Source organism: Chrysemys picta, chromosome 16, assembly GCF_011386835.1.
Source record: "Chrysemys picta bellii isolate R12L10 chromosome 16, ASM1138683v2, whole genome shotgun sequence".
In the NCBI taxonomy this organism is placed as follows: Eukaryota; Metazoa; Chordata; order Testudines; family Emydidae; genus Chrysemys; species Chrysemys picta.
Window position 1 is genome coordinate 27,304,605 of NC_088806.1, and position 23,015 is coordinate 27,327,619.

Genomic DNA, 23,015 nt, shown 5'->3' on the forward strand with positions numbered 1-23,015 from the left:
CTCCCTCCTGGAGCTTGCTAAACCACCAGATAGCTGTTTGGTGGCAGCAAATGCTGGGAGCTAGGCGGAGGAGTGGGGACATGGTGCACTCAGGGTAGGAGGCGGAGGAGGAGGTGAGGTGGGGCAGGGAGCTTGGCTGCCGGTGGGTGAAGAGCACCCACTAATTTTTCCCTGTGGGTGCTCCAGCCTTGGGGAAAAATTAGTGGGTGCTCTTCACCCACCCACCCTGGAGCACCCAGGCAGTCGATGCCTATGGTTCAGAGAACTTTGGGAGAGCATGGGATGGGATAAGGAGCTGGCATGGAGGTGTAATCCTTTCCCCTGACATCTCAACTCCGGAATGGCTACCATCCCTAACTGTAGCTGTAATTGCTAATAGGAAAAATGCATAAAGTCTCCTGGTCAAAGTATTTCTCCACACAAAAAGGGCTTTAATGGGGCACGCTGGGATGAAAACCATAACAAAGTGTATAGGGTGGGAGGAATGAAAGTGCCTGCGCTCTGTGAGGTCTTGTCTACATAAACCTTTGACCAGAAGCCACGAGTGGACAATGGGGTGGAATGCTCCATAATTGCCTTGTTCTATGCACTCCCCCCTGAATGCGCCACTGTCAGAGACAGGATGCTGGGCAAGGTGGACCATGGCCTGACCCAGTCTGGAAGCTCTTATGTTCTTTGAGGCAGGGGCCATCTTTTTGTTCTGTGTTTAGCACAATGGGATCCTGGACCACGACTGGGGCTCCGAGGTGCTACCATAACACAAATAATAAATAATAGTTCTTCCCAGTCCCTCCCCAGAAGACTGAAGGGTACAGATGGTGTTAGTTCTTCTATTGTTGATTCCCACTTAGGGCATGTTGCAAACATTAAATGAACAATTGACAAGGGTGTATGTTGGATGTCTTTTTTTTAACCCATGCTTGAGTACATCCAAGAGTCCTCTTCTCCAGTGGCCACCATACTGTGTCTTACAGATCCTATCTCCTTCCATGATCAAGTTTGTGCTGCAACATCACCTTGCACCTTGGGGATGGGGAGGGAGATGAGACAGAGCAGCAGGGGGTGGAGTTGGGGAAGGGATGATCCTGGAAGCTCTGGGATGAGTGACAACAGCAGGAGGCACATTTGGGGGGAAATTTTTGTATTCTTGTACGCAATGCCCATTGGAGCTGCCAAAGTGAGACTTTTCACAATGGAGAGAGATTCAAAATTAATTACTTGGTTCCCTCTTGCCGAGGCTTGAAAATGTTAGTCTCTAAGGTGCCACAAGTACTCCTGTTCTCTTTTCTTCGTAACCATAACAGCGAGGGAGGTTTTTTTAAGTGAGATTCTGAAGAACAAGATACTGTAGAACCTGAGTTATAAACATCAGTTATGAACTGACCTGTCAACCACACACCTCATGTGGAACTGGAAGTATGCAATCAGGCAGCAGCAGAGACAAAAACAAACAAAAAGCAAATACAGTACAGAACTGTTAAATGTAAACTACTAAAAAAAAAAGAAAAGTTTTAAAAAAAGATTTGGCAAGGTAAGGAAACTGTTTCTGTGCTTGTTTCATTTAAATTAAGACGGTTAAAAGCAGCATTTTTCTTCTGCATAGTAAAGTTTCAAGTTGTATTAAGTCAATGTTCTGTTGTAAACTTTTGAAAAAACACCCATAACATTCTGTCCAGAGTTATGAACATTTCAGAGTTACAAACAACTTCCGTTCCCGAGGTGTCTGTAACTCCGAGATTCTACTGTAGTAGCTTTAGAAAGGTATGGGTGTATGGGTGCACACTGAGTGACAGCTCTGCTGGAAAACATAAAGGATACCATCAACCTGAAAATCATGCTTTGTTTGAACATTTTGACTTGCTGTTATTACAGGTCCTGCCTAAGGCTTCTGTAGCTCACAGCGATCAGGGGAAAAATACATTCCCCTCTGTTTTCAGTGTGTTATTTTGTGCACGTGACAGCGCTGCGGGTAGCATCAGTTTCCCCTGTTGCTTGCAGGCCTGCAGACAGCAATTCCGGGCCCCAGAGGCATCCCTAGGGGGGTGCAGGGCCTGGGGTGGAAGTGATGAATTCGTCACTTTCAGGACCAACCACCTGTGCCTAGGAGACCTGTGACCTCTGGGCAATTGCCCCCTTTGCCCCCCACGTTGGCAGGCCTGGTTATTTGTGTAGGTCTTTCACACAGGACCAAGGGGGAGAGAAACCTTTACAAATAGGACACTGATGGGAAAGACCCACCCAGACGTTGGCGAGGGGTAGGGGAATGGGGAAGGCAGAGGATGTAAGCGCTCCTTTTAATGCATGTTTGAAGGTGACAAGTCTCTCTCAAGGCCTGATGGGTCGCAGGAACTCATGCCCCTGGGGCACTGGGAAGGGAGATGGGGAGCACTGAGGCATAGGTAATGGGTGGGGATGGGGGTCCCTGAGGCGCAGGAGACAGGGGTAGGGATGGGAGTCCCTGGGGTGAGGATAGGGTCACTTAGGTGCAGGAGAGGGAGGTGAAGGGGGTGTCTGATGTGATGAGGCTGGGGCTAAGGAGGGAGGAACAGGGGGCTGGGGCAGAGCCCGAGGTGTGTGGGGGGGTGCCTGAGGAGCAGGGGGCGGGGCCTGAGGAGCAGGGGGCGGGGCCTGAGGCTTGGGGGGGTCCCTGAGGAGCAGGGGGAGGGTCCCCGAGGAGCAGGGGGCGGGGCTGGAGGCATGGGGGTCCCGAAGGCGCAGGGAGCGGTGCCGGAGGCTTGGGGGGTCCCCGAGGCGCAGGGGGCGGGGCCAGAGGCGTGGGGGGGGTTCCCCGAGGAGCAGGGGGCGGGGCAGGAGGCGTGGGGGGGGGGTTCCCCGAGGCGCAGGGGGCGGGGCAGGAGGCGTGGGGGGGGGTTCCCCGAGGAGCAGGGGCCGGAGGGGGGGGTTCCCGAGGCGCAGGGGGCGGGGCCGGAGGCGTGTGGGGGCGGGTCCCCGAGGAGCAGGGGCCGGAGGTGGGGGATCCCCGAGGCGTAGGGCACGGGGCCGGAGGCGTGGGGGAGATCCCCGAGGCGTGGGCACGGGGCCGGAGGCGTTGGGGGGGTTCCCCGAGGAGCAGGGGGCGGGGCAGGAGGCGTGGGGGGGGTTCCCCGAGGAGCAGGGGCCGGAGGGGGGAGTCCCCGAGGCGCAGGGGGCGGGGCCGGAGGCGTGTGGGGGCGGGTCCCCGAGGAGCAGGGGCCGGAGGTGGGGGATCCCCGAGGCGTAGGGCACGGGGCAGGAGGCGTGGGGGGGGGGTTCCCCGAGGCGCAGGGGGTGTGGGGGGGGGGTTCCCCGAGGAGCAGGGGCCGGAGGGGGGGGTCCCCGAGGCGCAGGGGGCGGGGCCGGAGGCGTGTGGGGGCGGGTCCCCGAGGAGCAGGGGCCGGAGGTGGGGGATCCCCGAGGCGTAGGGCACGGGGCCGGAGGCGTGGGGGAGATCCCCGAGGCGTGGGCACGGGGCCGGAGGCGTGGGGGGGGTTCCCCGAGGAGCAGGGGGCGGGGCAGGAGGCGTGGGGGGGAGGTTCCCCGAGGAGCAGGAGGCGTGGGGGGGGGGGGTTCCCCGAGGAGCAGGGGCCGGAGGGGGGGGTCCCCGAGGCGCAGGGGGCGGGGCCGGAGGCGTGTGGGGGCGGGTCCCCGAGGAGCAGGGGCCGGAGCGGGGGGGGTCCCGTCTCCCCGAGGCGCAGGGACACTGACAGGCCCGCGGCGGAGGGAGGAGGGTGCTCGGGGATGCCCGGATGTAGGGCCCGTCCGCCCTCCCCCCGCAGGCGCCGTCCGTCTCCCGCTCCCCGGCCCCGGTGCTGCGATGACGCCTCCCCGCGCCGGGACCCCGGCCCGCACCGCGCGGGTCTCCCGCTGCCTCAGCTTCAGCGCCTGCCACCGGCTGCACAGGTGAGGGGCCTGCGATCGGGGGGGCCGGCCCGCACCCCCATCGCGCTGGGTCAGGGGGATCCCAGGTGTCCCATCGCGCTGTGTCGGGGGGGATCCCAGGGTGTCCCCCCATCGCGCTGGGTCAGGGGGGGACACCAGGGTGCCCCCATTGCACTTGGTCGGGGGGGATCCCAGAGTGCCCTCCATCGCGCTGGGTCAGATGGGTGCCCCATCGCGCTCGGTTGGGGGGATCCCAGGGTGCCCCCCATTCACTTGGTCAGGGGGGGATCCCAGAGTGCCCCCCCCATCGCGCTGGGTCAGGAGGGTGCCCCATCGCGCTCGGTTGGGGGGATCCCAGGGTGCCCCCCATTCACTTGGTCAGGGGGGGATCCCAGAGTGCCCCCCCCATCGCGCTGGGTCAGGAGGGTGCCCCATCGCGCTCGGTTGGGGGGATCCCAGGGTGCCCCCCATTGCACTTGGTCAGGGGGGATCCCAGGGTGCCCCCCATTCACTTGGTCAGGGGGGACCCCAGGGTGCCTCCCCATCGTGCTTGGTTGGGGTGGTTCAGTCATTGCCAAGCTCCCACAATGACAGCTCATAGCGACCTGCCGAGAGGAGAGGCAAGAGGAGACCCTGCTCCTCCCCATGGACTCGGTCAATTCCCAGGTTAGAAATCTCCAGTGTGTTGGGAAGGGAGGGGTTATTCATCCTGGGGGAGCTGTCCCTGGTTCTTACCTGGGACTCCTTAGTTCCTATCCCATTTGGACAGGAGAGCCATTTGCTCTCCGGCCTGGCAACGTGCCCAGCGATGGACCAGATCCAGAATCCAGATGGTCCCCATGTCTAAGAGCTCACACGGTGCAAGGGGGAGACAGAGAAAATGAACCTCAGGCTGCAGCTCACTATGCCTCGCTCTCCCAGCTGCTGGGAAGGTGGGGTCAGGGCCGGTGCAACCTATTAGGCGACCTAGGTGGTCACCTAGGGCACTAGCATTTGGGGGGCGGCATTTTCTTTGGCGGTGATCACAGCGGCCGGATCTTCGGCCGCCCCGGTCATCGTTGGCATTTAGGCGGAGGGCGCGGGGAGGGCCGCCTGCAGCAAGTAAGGGGGGGGGGGCGGCACGCATGGGAACTCCCCGCCCCACCTCACCTCTGCTCTGCCTCCTCCGCTGAGCACACCGCCCCGCTCTGCTTCTCTCCCTCCCAGGCTTGCGGCGCCAAACAGCTGATTGGCGCCGCAAGCCTGGGAGGCGGGAGAAGTGGAGCAGCGACGGCGTGCTTGGGGCGGAGGCGGAGCAGAGGTGAGCTGAGGTGGGGAGCTGCTGCACAGCTCCCTGGGCGGGGGGGAGCTGTCATGGGGGGGCGTCTCAGGGCGGGGGGGGTGGGGAGCTGCTGCAAGGCTCGGGGAGGGGGCAGAGCAGAGGTGAGCTGGGGTGGGGAGCTGCCGCAGGGGGGGTGCCTCAGGGTGGAGGGGGCGGCGGGGAGCTGCCGCAGGGCTCGGGAAGGGGTAGGGCGCAAGGTGGAAGTTTTGCCTAGGGCGCGAAACATCCTTGCACTGGCCCTGGGTAGGGTCGCTCCCTTTTCAACAGCCCATGTGTTTGGGGCTGTTTCTTATAATTTTTATTACAGTAGCACCTAGTGGCCTCAAAGACTGGGGCCCTGTTGTGCTAGGCACAGTACATACACCTAGTAAAACAGTCCAGTCCCTGCCCCAAAGAGCTTACAGTCTGGGCACTGTTATTGTTAGAGGTGACAAAGGATAGGCGAAGAGAAGGAAAATACTGTAATCCATCTGTTTTCCTCACTCCCTCTCTCATCATCCTGCGCATTTCTTCTGTCCCCTTTTGGGGGCTTTCTCCTGCCTCTCCTTCCCCCTTGCGGTCTTGAGTGCAGCTCTCTCACCTCATTTTTTGGTTCTCTTCTCCCCCGTACCACTTGGCTAGATAATGTTTTGTGTACACTTGTGCTCACCACACCACCCCTCCACCAGCAAAAGTGAAGTTGATGCAAGTCAGTTCAGATTCAGTACCATTCAATATCTTGGAAATGGCAGCAGTGAAGCTGGTCAGAGCACAGAAAATTCTCCTGCTGATGGAGGCTCTGGGAGTGGAGAGTGGGGGGAGAGAAAAAGGAGTGACTCCCCTTTCTTTCCCCAGCCTGTCCTACTAAACAGGAGCATTTTTAAACAACAGCAGAGTGAAATTGGGACAAGACTCTGGTTAGTTTCAAGACTATGCTGCAGGCAAACCTGATTCTGACCAGAATCTTGTCTATTTCACTCTGAGTACCATGAGGTTTTTCATGGCTGGTGGATGAGAACAGCAGCACCAAAGGCAGTTTTCAAACTCTGTCCGTGAGACCAAAAATCTAACTTCTTTGTTCAGTGGACAGCTATGGACTTTGATAGATTGTACTTTACACACTTAAGGTCAAATCACTTATTTCCCCAGAAATTATCTAAGATGCTGGCCTACACTGATCACTACCTATTCATCCTTAGACGTCACATCCTCTGGGAGAGTTGTTGGTAAAATGTGAAAGTCAGAAGGGATGACAGTAAACTTAGCGATGGTCCCACTGTTCTCTTAAATATCTCCATGATCCTGGATACTACAGCCTGCAATGTTTGTGTTCAGAAACTAGGTGGTTCTGCCAGGCATCCGGTCCCTTTTGTGAACAGCTGGAACTCTTGTGGTGTTTCAAATTCTGTAATAGTACTTCCCCAGTCTAATCCATCTGTTTAAAAAGGAGACAGTGACTGGAGTACATTATGTTGGATCATTAGTACAAACAGTAATTGATTAACTTTTAAAAAACAAATTACATAAAATGTTTAAGGATTCACCACCCGCTTTTCAGGGCGTGTTATAGACAAGGATAGTCTATGGGTAATGTCTTGGTCCAATGAAAAATGAGACCACAAACTAAAAGGTGAGTGGAGAGCAAATCTTTCATACACAGGGCCTGGACTAACTCAGGCAGTGGGTACAGAATCTGAGTGGGCAGAGTCTGTGAATGAGATGTTTCTTTTGCTGTACCTACTAAGGAGATCGGGGTTGGGGGGGAGGGCGCTAAAAACCAGTCCCAGTTGAAATGAAAACCCTAATGTTTGTAATTGGCCCTCAACTGCAATTTTTTATTTTTTTACAGTAAGTCACTGAGTGATGAAGAAAACCTGAAACTCTTTGGGAAATGCAACAATCCAAACGGACATGGACACAACTATAAAGGTGAGGGGCTGACTGGCCTGAGTGCTATACTTATTCATCCAGACCCAGAGAGAATTAGTTCAGATGGTTGTATGAGAGAGACATTTGGATGGGATCGGCTCTTAGCCATGTTACTGTGAACACTTATGTAACTCAGAGCAGAATCTGGAGTATTTGCTTTTTTGATGACAGAGGCTGCAAAGAGAAATAAGAGTGATCATCAACAGGAGACAGTCCAAACCACAAATCTGACTTTTAGGCCATTAAATAAAGAGTAAATCTTATTTTAAAATGCTACTAAATAAACCAAATTAGCTTATACTCAAGATGATAGTAAATCTTAATGGCGGTTTCCACTTGGCAAACAAATGTCATCCAAAAAAACCAAACCTTCTTCAAGAGATTGTCCACATGGATTCCATTCTTAGTGTGCATGGGCCCCATGGATGCAAAACTGGATCCTTTTGGTCAGTAGTATCTGTCAGGGCCATGCCTGCCCCCTAGGTACCCTGACACCTCCCATCTGAGGGCATAAAGGACAGAGCAGCCCAGGTGTTCCTCAGTTTCTTCTGACTGCCCTTGACAGTGAGGCAGTACCCCTGCAGCGTCTGCTTACTCTGTGTACTGTGTGATTTTCCTTAGCTTTGCATTTAATAATTAGATAGTCAAGTTAGTGTAATTAGTTTAATTTTTTTCTTTTATATGCCCAATGGGCAAATATATAATGTTTCAGTTAGCTTAGACCCCCACCGCCCAACTGCCCCACAGAGAACTGGCATTACAGCGGAAGCCAAGGCACCAGTATTATGGCCATTAATGATGGGCAATCCTAGTGTCTGCTCTCTCTGAGAGGAGGGCGTGTCCTGGAGCAATGTTCTGTCTGTCGTTCTTTCTCTGCGTGCACTCAGAGAGCAAGGGAGGTGCATCTGAAGCTGTTCCTTCTAAGAGAAGGTCACCAAATGAAATTAATAGGCAGCAGGTTTAAAACAAATAAAAGGAAGTATTTCTTCACACAACACACAGTCAACCTGTGGAACTCCTTGCCAGAGGATGTTGTGAAGGCCAAGACCATAACAGGGTTCAAAAAGAACTAGATAAATTCATGGAGGATAGGTCCATCCATGGCTATTAGCCCGGATGGGCAGGGATGGTGTCCCTAGCCTCTGTTTGCCAGAAGCTGGGAATGAGGGACAGGATGGCTCACTTGATGATTACCTATTATGTTCATTGCCTCTGGGGCACCTGGCACTGGCCAGTGTCGGAAGGCAGGGTACTGGGCTAGATGGACCTTTGGTCTGACCCAGTAGGGCCGTTCTTATGTTCTTAAGAGATGGATGCAAGCCTCCATGGACACTGAGAGGAAAGCTGCAATTAGGGCTCAGCCATCATGTCAGTCTCTCTCTGTTAGACCTATGATCCCACTCTGAGCCCCCAGGCCGCATCCACTCGGAGGCCCCATTTGTCCATCACTTCATTTGCATTGACATCTGATGGGCAGAAAGGAGCAGTGCTCCAAAGATGAGCCCAGGCACAGTTCGCTGTCCCTGGCACCTAGCAAATTGAGATCAAAGGGTCATCGGCCACATGACTCGTCATTCGTCCAAGGGCCAAAAGCTAAGAAGGCCCCTTCATGTGCCCTGGCACTGACTTCTGAGTCAGTTCATGGAGTGCCCTCTAAATCAACAACTACACTGCCCTCAGTACTGATCCTTCAGCACCAACACCATACCTGGTACCTGGAGCCTCAGCATCGAGTGCGTCTGTGATCATACGCCCTGATACAGATGACCTTCTTGGTACAGATTAACTTTAGGGTACCCACTCCTTGGCATTAACTGTCCTGGCACCTAAATCATACATGGTGCTGAGTGACTTATTGGTGGGCCCAATACCAGAGTGACCTCTCCTGGAAAGATTATGGGTGGTGACATCCAAGCCACCAGCTTTGGGTCACTGGTATACTGGGTTAGAGAGGTGTCCCTGGTACTGAACTGTCCTATATAGAGATGGGGCACACCTCACAGAGCGGCCCCTCCCTTGGAGAAAGTATGCTTCTTTTCAACCCCTCAGGTTTCAGTAATACCAACCAGATCAAATTGAAATGATAAATGAGCCATTCCATTTCCTCATTTGTTACCCAGGCTTCTCGCATTGGGGTATAGGCAAGTAAAGAATTTCTTCTCTTCAGGTCCTTTGGTTTCTTCTCAACATCTCAGATTTGTGCTAAATGAGTACTCATTTCTTCCCTCTTTTCACCCTCCTCTTTTGTTATTAGTTTAATGCCCTGAAGCTAAATGGAGGAACTTTTCTATTTGGGCATCTGACTCCCTTGATGTCTCTGCAATATTGGGTTATTTGCTAGTCCTGAAAAAATCTGGACTTTCCATCAGCTCCATAAGCGTCCATCTTGAAGCAATATCTGCTCCTCACCCTCCTGTCCAGGGCTGTATTGAATTTCCTACGCTGTAGTGGCAAAATTCCTGAAGGGCCCTGTCTCAGCTCAGAGCAACTGTACCTGTGCTCCCCCTCTGGGGTCCAGCAAGGGCACCCACTGCAGACTCCCAGCTCCTCAGCCATCAGCTCTCTCAGATAGGGACTCGTATCTCTCTTCCTCTTGTCTGGGTTTTTTCCCAAGGCTGCACAGTTCCCTGCCAGTAAGCCAGACTGCCTTAACAGGCCAGTTTGTGCTTTCCTTCCACTCCAGAGGTTATGAACAACTGTAATTGCCAGCAGTGACAAGTCACCACACAGCTCCTTGTAAGCAAGCACATTTAATCTTAAAGTGAAAGCATTACAGCGAAAACCAATTAGAAACAACAAAAGAACCAGCATGCATGCTAAAAAGCTAACCAGAGATCACCCTGGCTCCCACCAGGGCTCTGGTAGGAATCAGTCCTTCAAACCCCACAGTGGGGTTTTTCTGTGGTTACAAGTTCATACGAGCCTTAGCTCAGAACAAGCGATCCCTCGGTAGCTCAGTCTTTCCTTTATACAGCCTGGGCTTTTGACCGTGAGACTCTGGGAAGAGATAAAAGAACAGGAGTACTTGTGGCACCTTAGAGACTAACAAATTTATTAGAGCATAAGCTTTCGTGGACTACAGCCCACTTCTTCGGATGCATAAGTGGGCTGTAGTCCACGAAAGCTTATGCTCTAATAAATTTGTTAGTCTCTAAGGTGCCACAAGTACTCCTGTTCTTTTTGCGGATACAGACTGACACGGCTGCTACTCTGAAACCTGGGAAGAGATAATCAGCAGACAGTGGTCCTCGCCTCAGGGTGTAGCTTCAAAAGGCTGGGGATTTGCATAACCAGCCCACAATCATACAGAACATTTGCATTTAATACAATGGACTCCAACGATACTTAACCTTAATTCAACACAGTTTTTCCAAGGATACTGCAGGAAATTGCCATATCTATCACAGGCCTTATGCATGTTTTCTCCCCAAGAGCTCTCTCCCTCTTGGGACATCACTGTAGAGTATTAGCAGAGTTGATGGGTCCTCTGGTGGTGCTCTCTGTTCCCTATACCACCTCTGCCTTTCAGATTGCCATTGCAGCAGCTTGAAGGGTTGGGGAGATTCAGGCCCTCATGACAGGCCCTCTTCATATAGTTATTCATAAGGACAATGTTACTCTTAAGTTTCTGCCCAAGGTTGCCTCAGAGTAACACCCAGTCCATTCATCTGCCTGTTTTCTTCCCCAAGCCTCACTCAACCCTGGAGGAAGCTAGACTTCACACACCTGATATAGTAGGGGACTATCTTTGTACTTAGAACAGAATCACTCAGGAGCATGCCTGACTATCTGTGGCCAGATTTAAGGGGCAACCTATATCCCCACAGAGATTATCTAAGTGGATCTCCAACTGTATAAGGACATGCTATGGGTTAGCCAGGTTAGATGCACCTAGCCACATTAGAGCTCATTCCACTAGAACTCAGGCAGCCTCTACTGCTTGTTGACGAGTGTCCCTGTATGTGACATTTGTTGAGCAGCTACAATCCTCACATTTACAAGATTCCATTCCTTAGTAGAGGCTTCCGGATCAGATGTCCATTTTGGTGGGACTCTGCGGTGGGACGGTTGAGCCTGTCCCACCCTCTATACCCTCCGGTGCAGGGTGCAGTGTGCAGGCACAGTCCCAGTGGACACTGCTGACCTAAAGAATCCAATCTCGTGTCCATCTTGGAGAACCGCCATTACTGTAGGGTCAGTTACTGTTCTTTATACAGTGGATATTGTTTTAAACAGTAACACTTCTCATGTCATTAACCCACCTCCTGGGGCTGATTAATACTGTGTGGGCTCTCTGATCTGCCACTAATGTGATTTGTTCTTGTGTACATTGGATCACACTTATGACTTGGTGTTTTTCTCCCTCTAGTTGTAGTGACTGTGCGTGGAGAGGTAAGTGCAATCATTATTTCCTTCCTTTTTCCTTCTTGGAGGTATCAGAGTGTGGTTTCCATGTGCAAATTCTGCAGATCTTTAAAAAAACCCAACCCTCTAGGTGTTTGCCTTTGTAGAATTGCTAAAAATCCTGCATTGCTTGAAAACCCTCTGTTCCATCAACTATAAAGAGGAAGATTTTCTGTAATCACTTGTGTGTGAGAGATGGGTCCAGCGAAGGCAGCTCTCCTTCTCACCCTGCCTCTCCCAAAGACATGCTGGAGGCCACATTTCAGCCCCATTCTTGCAATAAGCTTCATGTGGCTTCAGGGGTCCACCCACACAGAGCTCATTGCAGGATCTCAGCCTTAGCTTCCGTTCTCAGATCTGAATGGCCTCCGTCCTGAGCGAAAGCAGGGCTAAACTCTGTCCCCTGCAAAATGGTGGGAGGCCAGAATCCTGCGCTTAGCTCTCAGCCAACTTGTTCCAGAGAGATCTGGGCCACAGAACAATTGCTCTTAATCCTGTGGTTGCTGATTGTGGGAGTTAACATGAGAACAGCCATACTGGGTCAGACGAATGATCCATCTCACCCAGTATCATGCCGTCTGACAGTGGCCAGTGCCAGATGCTTCAGAGGGAATGAACAGAACAGGGCAATTTTGAGTGGTCCATCCCCAGTCATCCAGTCCCAGCTTCTGGTAGCCAGAGGTTCCTGCTAGACGGTCCCAGACTGGGGAACCATAGCCATCAGCCTACAGAACAGCAGTTAATTCAGGAGAAAGCCAGATTACCTGCGCATTGTGGTTAGGCCCCACTGGTGCTCATGGTTTGTGCCTGACCCTTACTAGCTAGCAGTTGTGTCTCAGGTTGATAAAACAACCGATTAAATCCTTGTTCCTGCCTAGTGGGCTGCTTCTCTGTGTAGCTGATGGGCTCTGCCCAAGCACTGCTTAGTAACTATGTGTGCTGGGAGCTTTCTTCCTGGTGTCACCATTATGAACTTCACTGATCTCTTGAGAGTTGTTGATACTCTCTATATAGCCATTAGGGCATGTTCTTCATGGTGTTACTTAAGTAGGGCTGAGGCTCAGGCAGTGTCCGATGGCGGAGACAGAGATTTTCTTATGGGTCAGGATTCCTGAGTGCCCATTTTGGAAGCTGCAGACCCCAGGTAGTCTGGGTTTGTGCCATCTAAAGCTTTTGGTGGGATTGGTAACACAATTGGGGTGTGAGGATTAGTAGATGTGCTTCTAATCTCCTTTCGCTCTTTGCCCTGTAGATTGATCCTACGTCAGGAATGGTTATAAACCTGACGGCCCTGAAAGAATATATGCAGGTAATAACACTGTGCTCATGAGCTCTCACATGGAAATCAGCGATGGCGTAATGGGCTAGTGAGGGCGTGGGGAAGTGGGGAGTAGCCAGTGGAGAATTAGGGAGTGGTTTATGAGCTAAAAATGCGTCAGCGCAGTGCCCTGTTGCAGTGTAACGTCCCCTGCTGGTCCCCACACTGGCCTGTGATGTGCAAGGTCTTTGACTTCCTCTCACCAGCTGCACAACGTGTTGCTGTCTCCTTCTAATAGTGCTGCCCTGGTACCTTCCTACCAACTCTGGGTACCTAGGACCTCTCAGGAAAAGGCCAGCATCGGCCCCAGTGACATTTCAGTTCCCAGTGTGTGTGTCTGGAATTGCTCCACAGACACAGTAGGGCCCTTCCTAAGTTCAAGCAGGATGGTTAGAATCTGCCATTCATTGTGCCCCCTTGACATGCCCTATTGATGTAGCTACCAATGTCATAGAATCATAGGACTGGAAGGGACCTCAAGAGGTCATCTAGTCCAGTCCCCTGCACTCATGGCAGGACTACGTATTATCTAGATCATCCCTGACAGGTGTTTGTCTAACCTGCTCTTAAAAATCCCCAATGATGGAGATTCCACAACCTCCCTAGGCGATTTATTCCAGGGCTTAGCTACCCTGACAGTTAGGAAGTTTTTCCTAATGTCCAACCTAAACCTCCCTGGATGCAATTTAAGCCCATTGCTTCTTGTCCTATCCTCAGCGGTTAAGAAGAACAATTTTTCTCCCTTCTCCTTGTAACAACCTTTTATGTACTTGAAAATTGTTATCATGTCCCCTCTCAGTCTTCTCTTTTCCAGACTAAACACACCCAGTTTTTTCAATCTTCCCTCATAGCTCATGTTTTCTAGACTTTTCATCATTTTTGTGCTCTCCTCTGGGCTTTCTCCAATTTGTCCACGTCTTTCCTGAAATGTGGCGCCCAGAATTGGACACAATACTCTAGATGAGGCCTAATCAGCAAGGAGTACAGTGGAAGAATTACTTCTCATGTCTGCTTACAACACTCCTGCTAATACATCCCAGGATGATGTTCGCTTTTTTTGCAACAGTGTTACACTGTTGACTCATATTTAGCTTGTGGTCCACTATGACCCCCAGATCCCTTTCCGCAGTACTCCTTCCTAGGCAGTCATTTCCCATTTTGTATGTGTGCAACTGATTGTTCCTTCCTAAGTGAAGTACTTTGCATTTGTCCTTATTGAATTTCATCCTATTTACTTCAGACCATTTCTCCAGCAACATTTTGAATTGTAATCCTACCCTCCAAAGCACTTGCAACCCTCCCAGCTTGGTATTGTCTGCAAACTTTGTAAGTGTTCTCTCTATGCCATTATCTAAATCATTGATGAAGATATTGAACAGAACCGGATCCCAGAACTGATCCCTGCGGGACCCCACTTGTTATGCCCTTCCAGCATGACTGTGGACCACTGATAACTACTCTCTGGGAACAGTTTTCCAGCCAATTATTCATCCACCTTATAGTAGCTCCATCTAGGTTGCATTTCCCTAGTTTGTTTATGAGAAGGTCATGCAAGACAGTATCAAAAGCTTTACTAAAGTCAAGATATACCATGTCTACTGCTTTCCCCTCATCCACAAGGCTTGTTACCCTGTCAAAGAAAGCTATCAGGTTGGTCTGACATGATTTGTTCTTGACAAATCCATTATGACTGTTACCTATCACCTCATTATCTTCTAGATGTTTGCAAATTGATTGCTTAATTATTTGCTCCATTATCTTTCCTGGTACAGAAGTTAAGCTGACTGGTCTGTAATTCCCCAGGTGGTCCTTATTTCCCTTTTTATAGATGGGCACTAGATTTGCCCTTTTCCAGTCTTCTGGAATCTCTCCCGTCTTTCACGACTTTTCAGAGATAATTGCTAATGGCTCAGATAGCTCCTCGGTCAGCTCCTTGAGTATTCTAGGATGCATTTCATCAGGCCCTGGTGACTTGAAGACATCTAACTTGTCTAAGTAATTTTTTAACTTGTTCTTTTCCTATTTTAGCCTCTGATCCTGCCTCATTTTCACTGGTCCTTCAGTATGTTAAAAGTCCAATCACCACCAACCTTCTTGGTGAAAACCGAAACAAAGAAGTCGTTAAGCACCTGTGCCATTTCCACATATTTTGTTATTGTTCTGTTCCTACATATTTTGTTATTCATGTCCTTCTTCTCTGCCCTCAGGAAGCCATCATGGAGCCACTTGACCACAAGAATCTGGATAAAGACGTGGCTTACTTTGCTGATGTTGTCAGGTGGGTAGAACTAGATTTGGTGCCAGGGTCCAGCCTGTGTTGTTTTATGGTTCATAGTGGGTGCCATGTATATTGTCTGGCACCAGTTCAAATGTCAGTAATCCTCCAGGTGGCATTTAATTTCAGTTGATTGACTACCTCCCCATCCTCTCTCTCTATCATCCATCATTATATGTGTGTGTTGTCGCATGTACGAGAGGTCAGTGTGCCTTGACTGCTTCATGTCTAATGTCAGCCCTGTTTCCCCTGCAGTACGACTGAGAATGTGGCAGTGTACATCTGGGAAAACCTCCAGAAGCGTCTGCCTGTGGGGACTCTTTATAAAGTCAAAGTGTATGAAACGGACCAGAACATCGTTGTGTACAAGGGGGAAGAGACGACTCTTGAGAAATGAAATTCAGCTCAGCTGGTCACAGTCTTCTGAGGAATTAATCGAACCAGTATATCAATGGAGTATACCATGGTGTATCTATGACATGTAGACAGTGATTTTGTAGAGTGGTTTTGTTTTTTAATATAAGGTCATTTTTAGGTAATTAAAGACAATTATTGTGGCAAGCTAATGAGGTTTTCTATTTCATTTGGAGTTCTCAGAATTTGCTGACCTCTTGTTTGCTTTTAATCAAAACAGTCCAGTTCTGCAAACCAAAACCACCAAGGTGATGTGAAATCCTTGGAGTCTTCCGCCTGTGTTGAGTAAGGCACTGCAGCTCTCTCTCTCAAGAGGAAATGTACAAGTTAAATATGTACCCGTCCCGCTGGGATTTGATTGTGGCCATGATGAAGAAGTGGAGACTGAGAAATGACTTTTCCTCCTTTTTGTGCTGCAGGCCTGCTCCTCCCTGTGGCTGGGGTCTCTGTTTTCTCCGTAAGATAAGGGACTGGTGGTAGTGGCGAGCGTAACTGGTTTGTGCTTTGTTTCTCCTATGCCGTAGGCTGGTTCTCAGTAACACTTTGATCTAGGATGACTTGGGGTTTCATGAAAACTGGCTGCTATAAACCACAAGGTCAGAGAATGCTTTTGTTTGTATAACTGCGCTGCTGATAAAGTTTTGCTAGCGAATGCCAGCCTGCAGTCCTGCTGCATGACACGCTATGGTGAAGCGAGGAGGCAGAGCTGGAGGGAAAAGGAAAACGCCGTTACCCATTTTGACCTGAGTAGTTAGCCGAAATTCAGGGTCTAGCGAGTTGTTTCTGCTAGATGGAGAAATTGATGGTAGAGTCGGGTATTTCTTTGGTGCAGTGCTGTTTATTTACAATGAAGGTACATAAAATGCAGTTTCCCTGAACACGGCAGGAATCAAACAGCAGGAGGCAGTTTCTTTGCTCACAATTCCTAGCCCTTTCCAGCCAGCACTTAGCCTAAAAGTTCTCTCTCTCTTTGTCTCAGGGTCATGCTACCAGTGCTTCTGTGGCTGTCTCTTTGGCTTTTGGTGCCTCTCTCCCAGTTTCTCTGCTGTTTTTTTGCTGCTTTTCTCACCCGTACAGACACACTAATCAGAGCCCTAGCCCCCTGCATTTACTGGATCAATCTCCAGGGAAACCCCGTGGGCCAAATGGTTCAGCTTCTACTCAAGCTATGCCATGTGCCTGTGTTTTAGGCGGTGGCTCTGGCCCATATAGGAGTTCTGGTCCAAGCTGTGTCACAGACCATGGGCCCAATTCATTGTTGGCCTCAGCTAGGGACAAAAGGGTGACGGGGAGGCGCAAGCTCCCACCTCACCCCAGGGTTATCCCTGATACAATGGACTTCTATGCTCTGCAATAGCCGCCAAAGCAAGGCATGTGCTAAAATGCACCAGACGGACGGCAGGCACGTGTCGGGGTGGACCTGCACCCCAGGAATTTTGCACCCTTGCAAAGCCTCATGGGGCCTGTTTCAGCAGAGGCACAAAGTAGGGCTACCTTGGGCTGCACTAGCCTGCAGCAATCCCTGAAATGTGGAGGCGCAAACTACCTCCCTTCTGTCCCGGCATCGGCACAGAGATGTATCAGGCCCCATGTGTATAGAGAGAGCTCCCTTTCCCTGTTGCTGGAACTCAATGCAAATGCTCCAGTTACACAACACCAAGTGATGAACAACTCACTCAGTGGTGCTAGAGAGAGCAGTGGGAGTAAGACCAATGCTGAGACACTTGTCTAATGAGTTTGGAAATCAAGGCCTGCTGCCTTTTGTCTGGCATTTATACCATACCAAGCACACCGGTCCCTGAGGGCCAGCTATCTGTAGCAGTCTGCTGGTGAATTCTGCAGCAGAGTCAGGTAAATGACTTTTTAAATAAGATTTTTATCAAATTAGATAACATATAATTTATTTATTTTTAATATCGAATTCAATTGTAGGCTGTCTGCTCCTTTTCGGTGTGCCACAGGTTTTTGCTAGTGCAGGTGGAAGGTTGTGATGGGCTCAGATACATGGTGATGGAGGCCATTCGTGCAGTATAGGTAGGGGAAAGTTGGAGGATTTGGCAGCTGGGTGTAGGGAACAGTTGGGGTTTTGAGCACCCAGGAGTCACAGCCTCTGTATAGGCCACTTCACTGATCTTTTAATTCCCTAAGGCAGCTGAATGCCACAGGGATAGGCAGAGCTATGTAAACATAAGGCTAGATGTGCCATTTCAGCTGAACATGGGGACATCTGCCTGGTCTCCCTTGTAAAGAAGGATCTGCTGGCTTTAGAACCAGGATGTGTGGTCAGGTCATGTATCAGGATTAAATTGGATAGAGAGGAGGAAGCTGATTCTTGTGGATTGTGTTGGAGCTGACTTGAAATAGGAGGGGCCTAAACACCCAGTTCCCCATCACCTCTCCCCACCCACCCCAATTCACCCACAGTGATGAAGAAGGCACTCTAGCCTGATGTTCCTGCTGTGATTATCTGCAATGAGTTGGCATCTTTATCCTCAGGCTTCAGAGTCAACATGGCCTTGTAGGGGAAAGGAGCATGTGGTATGTCTTAGGGCTGTTGCTTCAGGCTGTCTCTGTTGCAGACTCAGAGCCAGTGCTGCATTTGGGCACTGCGGTTTGTTGTGGTTTTTAAGGCGGCACGAGTGGTTTTTGCAGCATCGCAGAACATGCAGGATAAGTCAAGAAATCAAGCGCATACTGTGCAAACTAAGCAGTAATACACGTAGCATCAGCTGGGGACAGTTACCATATAGCAGTCGTTTTCAACCTGTGGTCTGCGGGCTACGTCTAAGGGGTCCCCAAAAGATTTAGACTGAAAACTGACTGAACACAATTCAACTATATATACAGACACTAGATTGCCAAAGAGGCCCATACCTCCATTCGACATTTTTTAGGGGTTCACAAATGCAAAAAGATTGAAAACCACTGCCATACAGCTATTGTTTGCTGTTCTGTGGCCTTCGACTATATCTGTTACCACCCCACAAAGGACGCAGGTTATGCCACTGCATAGCTCTATAGAGAGATAAGGTGGGTGAGGTAATATCTTTTATTGAACCAGCTTCTGTCTGTGAGAGACAGGGCCGGCTCTGGCTTTTTTGCCGCCCAAAGCAAAAAACGCCCGGCTGGCCGGAGCAGCGGGGGGAAGAGGGGGGAGGGGAGGAGGAAAACAAACCTGCCCCTGGCCAGAGCGGCGAAGGGGGGTGGTGGGGAGAACAAACCAGCCGGCCGGAGCAGCAAAGGGGGGGCGGGAAACAAACCTGCCCCCTGCCGGAGCGGCAAAAGGGGAGGGGGGAGAACAAACCGGCTGGCCGGAGCAGCAAATGGGGGGGACAAACCGGCCGGCCAGAGCAGCAAAGGGGGGCGGGGGACAAACCTGCCCCCGGCCGGAGCGGCGGGCAGGCGGGACGACAAACTGGCCCGCCTGCCAGAGCGGCGAAGGAAAGAAAAAATAAAAACAAACAAAAAATACCTGCGGGGCAGTGGGAGCGTGGGTGCAGGGGGACTCCCGGCCCTGCAGACCCTGGGCAGCGGAGTGCGCACCCCGGCTAGCTGGGGGAGGGGGGTGAGAGAGAAGGGGGGCGGCCAGGGCTTCCTTAAGCGGGGCGCTTGCCAAACGGCCCCTCCTGCTGCGCCGCCTGCTGGGAGGGCTCCGCGCTGCTCCGTTCGGCAGGCAGGGAAGGACGCGGGCTGCCCTACCGGGCTTGATGCAGGGCGCTCCCCTCCTCCGCCCCCTAAAGGGCGGCGGGAGCAGTAAACCAAAAAAAAAAAAAAAAAAAGGATGAGATGGAATGCCGCCCTTTGAAATCTGCCGCCCCAAGCACGAGCTTGCTCGGCTGGTGCCTGGAGCCGGCCTTGGTGAGAGAGACAAGCTTTGGAGTTTACACAGAGCTCTTCTTCAGGTCTGAGAAATGTACTCAGAGTGTGACAGCTAAATACAAGGTGGAACAGGTTGTTTAGCATAAATAGTTAACACATATTTCAAGGGACCATTCAACTGGGTAACACCTCTTCAGTCACAGGAAGAAAAACAAAAAGGGGTGGGGGCTAGTGGTTTATAGATTGTTGTACTAAATCACAAATCCAGTGTCGCTGCTAAATCCAGGATTTTTAGGCCTGGTCTGCACTAGGCAATTAGGTGGGTTTAACTACATCACTCAGGAGTGCCAAAAATCCACACCATGGAGTGAGGCAGTTAAACTGCCCTAATCCCGAATGCAGAGAGCACTAGGTGGATGGGAGAATTCTCCCATCAATCTAGTTCTAGCCCTCACCTCTCGGGGAGGTGGAGTACCTGTGCTGGCGGGAGAAGCCCTCCTGTTGGTGTAGGTCTTCACTGAAGCACTATAGCAGTGATGCTGCTGCATCATTTTAAGTGTAGACGAGCCCTTAGTGTCTAGCAGAGTTATGAATTTAAGCTCCCAGGCATGTCTTTTTTTGAAGGTGGTGTGCAGGTTTCCTTGGAGGATGACTGAGAGGTCAGATATGGAGCGATTGTTTTGTGAAAAGAGTTTGCCCACGGGTGACAGGGTGTTTTTGTCTTTTATCCTTTTAATTTGTGAGTTCATTTGAGAGTGTAGTGATTGGTTTCACCCACATAGTTGTTACTGGGGCATCTAGTGCACCGGATGAGATACACCACATGTTGTGACAGACATGTGTAGGACCTGTGGTTCTTGAAAGGTGGGTTGTGGGGAGAATCCATCATCATAGCAGTTGAGATATGTATACAAGTTTTGCATCTATTGTTATGGCAGGGTCTGGTGCCGCTCTGAGTTCGTGGGTCCTGGTCTGTTGACAGCTTGAATCTGATGATGAGCTTGGAGAGGCTGGGGGTTGTTTGAAGGCCAGAGAGGGGGTTCAGGAAAGATTTCTTTCAGGATATGGTCCCCATGAAGTATGGGTTGTAATTGTTTAATGATCAATGCGTTCCAGTGTGGAGTGTCAGGGGGCAACGAGGGGTATATGCTCAGAGAGGGTTTTATTTCTGTATGGAAGCAAGTTTCCATGGGGTATTTGGGTGGCCGGTTCCATGATGCGATCTACTTCTTTGGTGGAATGTCTTTGTTTGAGGAAGGCAGTTTTAAAGGGTATTAAGGTGCATTGCTATGTGACATTTCCTTTATCACGTGAAAATTAGCCTAAATGGCAGCAAGAGTAATCAGAAGATAAGGCCACGAAGAGATTACGAGTAATTCACAAGTTCAGTTTCAAAATAAGGTGAGACGGGGCAATCGTTTTATAGTCAAACACAGAAATATGTGTACCACAAAGGAACAATAAATCAAAATGAGTTAGGTTTAATGAGGCTTATCTAATATTAAACCTTGACCTCAGTTTAACACTGGTGGAGGGAGAGGGGCCCTTCTATGCCGATCAGCTATGCCAAATCTTGTATTCATAGTCATGAAAAATACCTAGACTGCTTCCTTTTAAGCTGTAACAGCTTAAACAGAGCAAGAACAGAGCTGTGTGGTATGCCCCTGCCTGAGCTGTCTTTGCGCAGCTTTCCTGCTGGGCCTCTATCAGCTGCGAAGGAGCAGGGGCTAGGAGAGGGGGAGAAAGGAATTTTCTCCTCCATTGTTCAATTTTGGCAGAGAGAAAACTCCCATTATCCGAGCTCCCTTGTGTATTTTGCTCCTAGTAAAGCTGTCACATTAGGATGTAACTGGCTGCAAATTCATGCCAGCACCATGCAGAGGGGGAGCGTTCTGCACCCATTGGCCTTATCAAATGAATTGAGTTCTCCAGTTTTGTTTCCTTTGAAGTTGCACCTCAGCTAGCGCCTTTCACTGTGGACTGTGGCTAGAAAAGGGGTTTGCAATACAGCTGCAGTTCCTGCCAGTCTGATGCGGTAGGGTAATGGATTGTTCTCATTCGCTGCCACGGAGGTCACTGTGACATAGCTGGGCAGGATCCGAACAGCCATTAAGCCTTTGATGATTCACAAAGCCTTTCTGTTTCTCAGAACCCTGCAGAGACGAATGCAAAACATGGGATACCCTTTTCAGACCGCTAATGAAGTTGTTGATATCTCCTCCAAATACTTTAAAGGAGATTGTAAATGCCCTGGGCCCCTAGAGATCTACATATGACAAAGCAGGGGTTCTTACAACCTTGCCATTAAATGAGATCCAGGAAGGGCATATGTAACCTTTTACCTTTGGGTCACCTGTGTGTGTTTATGATTGTGGTGGGAGACTAATGGTGCTGTCCAAAGTCAAGCAAAGGGAAGGTAAGTGTTGGACAAAGTTCCCTAATTTAGCTCTGTGGATGTACGTTAGTCCTGATCTGCAGCCCTCCTGCTGTTCCAGTTTTGCCTATCCTCTACCAGCCAGATCTAAAAGGGGGTCCTATTAATGACTTAGCGTAACCCATCAGCTAGAAAAATGTCATTGCTACCACATTGTTAGGGACATAGCTGGTGATCATCACCGGGGTGGATATAGATGTTGGAAGTGGTGCTGTTTTTTTTACAGCACGTAATGTTTGATTGTTCTGGGACATCCAAACTGAAAAAAATCATAAAATCACTAAAAGAGCCATAACTCAAAGAAACATAGTCTAATTTTGACCAAAATTGGCAAATGGTTTCTAAACGCAAATGCAAATGACAATCCACTTATATACTCAAAATAGTACAGTTTTGGAAAGTTTGGGAAATATTTAGCCCCAGGAGATATATTTTATGTATTTTCCTGTATTTTTTGGCCTTTGGTTAAAGCAAAAGTCTGTCATCACATGACAATATGAGATTGTTTGTACCATATCATACATCAAAATATTGGTCATGATTTATATAATGGACTGATTTGGTTTTCTGTTTGCTGTTTTTTGAGTATTGGCTACTGTGCAATGATCACTGCTCTGGCAACTGATGTTAATACAGCGTACCCCATGGTGAAATATTTTCAGGATATGTTCCCTTCTCGGGGCCAAGACTGCTTCATCGTGCGGGATGTAGCTCCAATCTATTGCAAAGCACAATTAATTAAATCAAATGCAGGCATCAAAGCATCACTCTTGCCTGTTAAAGCTGTTCCACTTTAGTTAAGTGCAATATTCACTCTATAGTGCACAGGTTGGGTTACATGTCTGGCCTATGAAAAATATGGATCCAAATCCCCTCTGTGCCATCGTTAAGAAAAACTTTGGATAGGTAGCCTGGAGGGAAGAGGGGGTTTAGTGAGAGTGAGGTGCCTTCTTTCTTGCCTGGGGAAGTTAGTCCACTTTAATTAAATGGTATTTGGGCCAGTAGCTTAATGCAATTTCCCCTGTAGGCCAGTGGTTAGGTGAGGTTCCTAGAGAAGAAGAGATGTGGGTTCAAATCTCCACTGGTGTGGCTGTCCTCTCTCTTGCCTATTGAAGCTGTTCCACTTTAGTTAAATGTGCTCTGGGCCGGCCTCACGGCAACCCTCACTCTCTTGTCCAGTGGTTAGGATACTCGCCTGGGTTGTGGGAGATCCTGGTTCAAATCCCCCAGCTGCTTGTTCGGCAGGGATTTGCACAGGGATTTC

General features: G+C 50.1%; 1 protein-coding gene across 1 annotated transcript; it reads left to right on the plus strand.

The window, feature by feature from the left end:
- Positions 1–3,595: 3,595 nt before the first annotated feature.
- On the plus strand, positions 3,596–15,650 carry PTS (6-pyruvoyltetrahydropterin synthase). Its single transcript, XM_065570429.1, has 6 exons — positions 3,596–3,879; positions 7,008–7,087; positions 11,457–11,479; positions 12,744–12,800; positions 15,017–15,087; positions 15,340–15,650. Exons 1-6 carry the CDS (start codon positions 3,794–3,796, stop codon positions 15,479–15,481), a joined length of 459 nt encoding a protein of 152 aa, XP_065426501.1. The 5' UTR covers positions 3,596–3,793; the 3' UTR covers positions 15,482–15,650.
- The last annotated feature ends 7,365 nt before the right edge of the window (positions 15,651–23,015 follow it).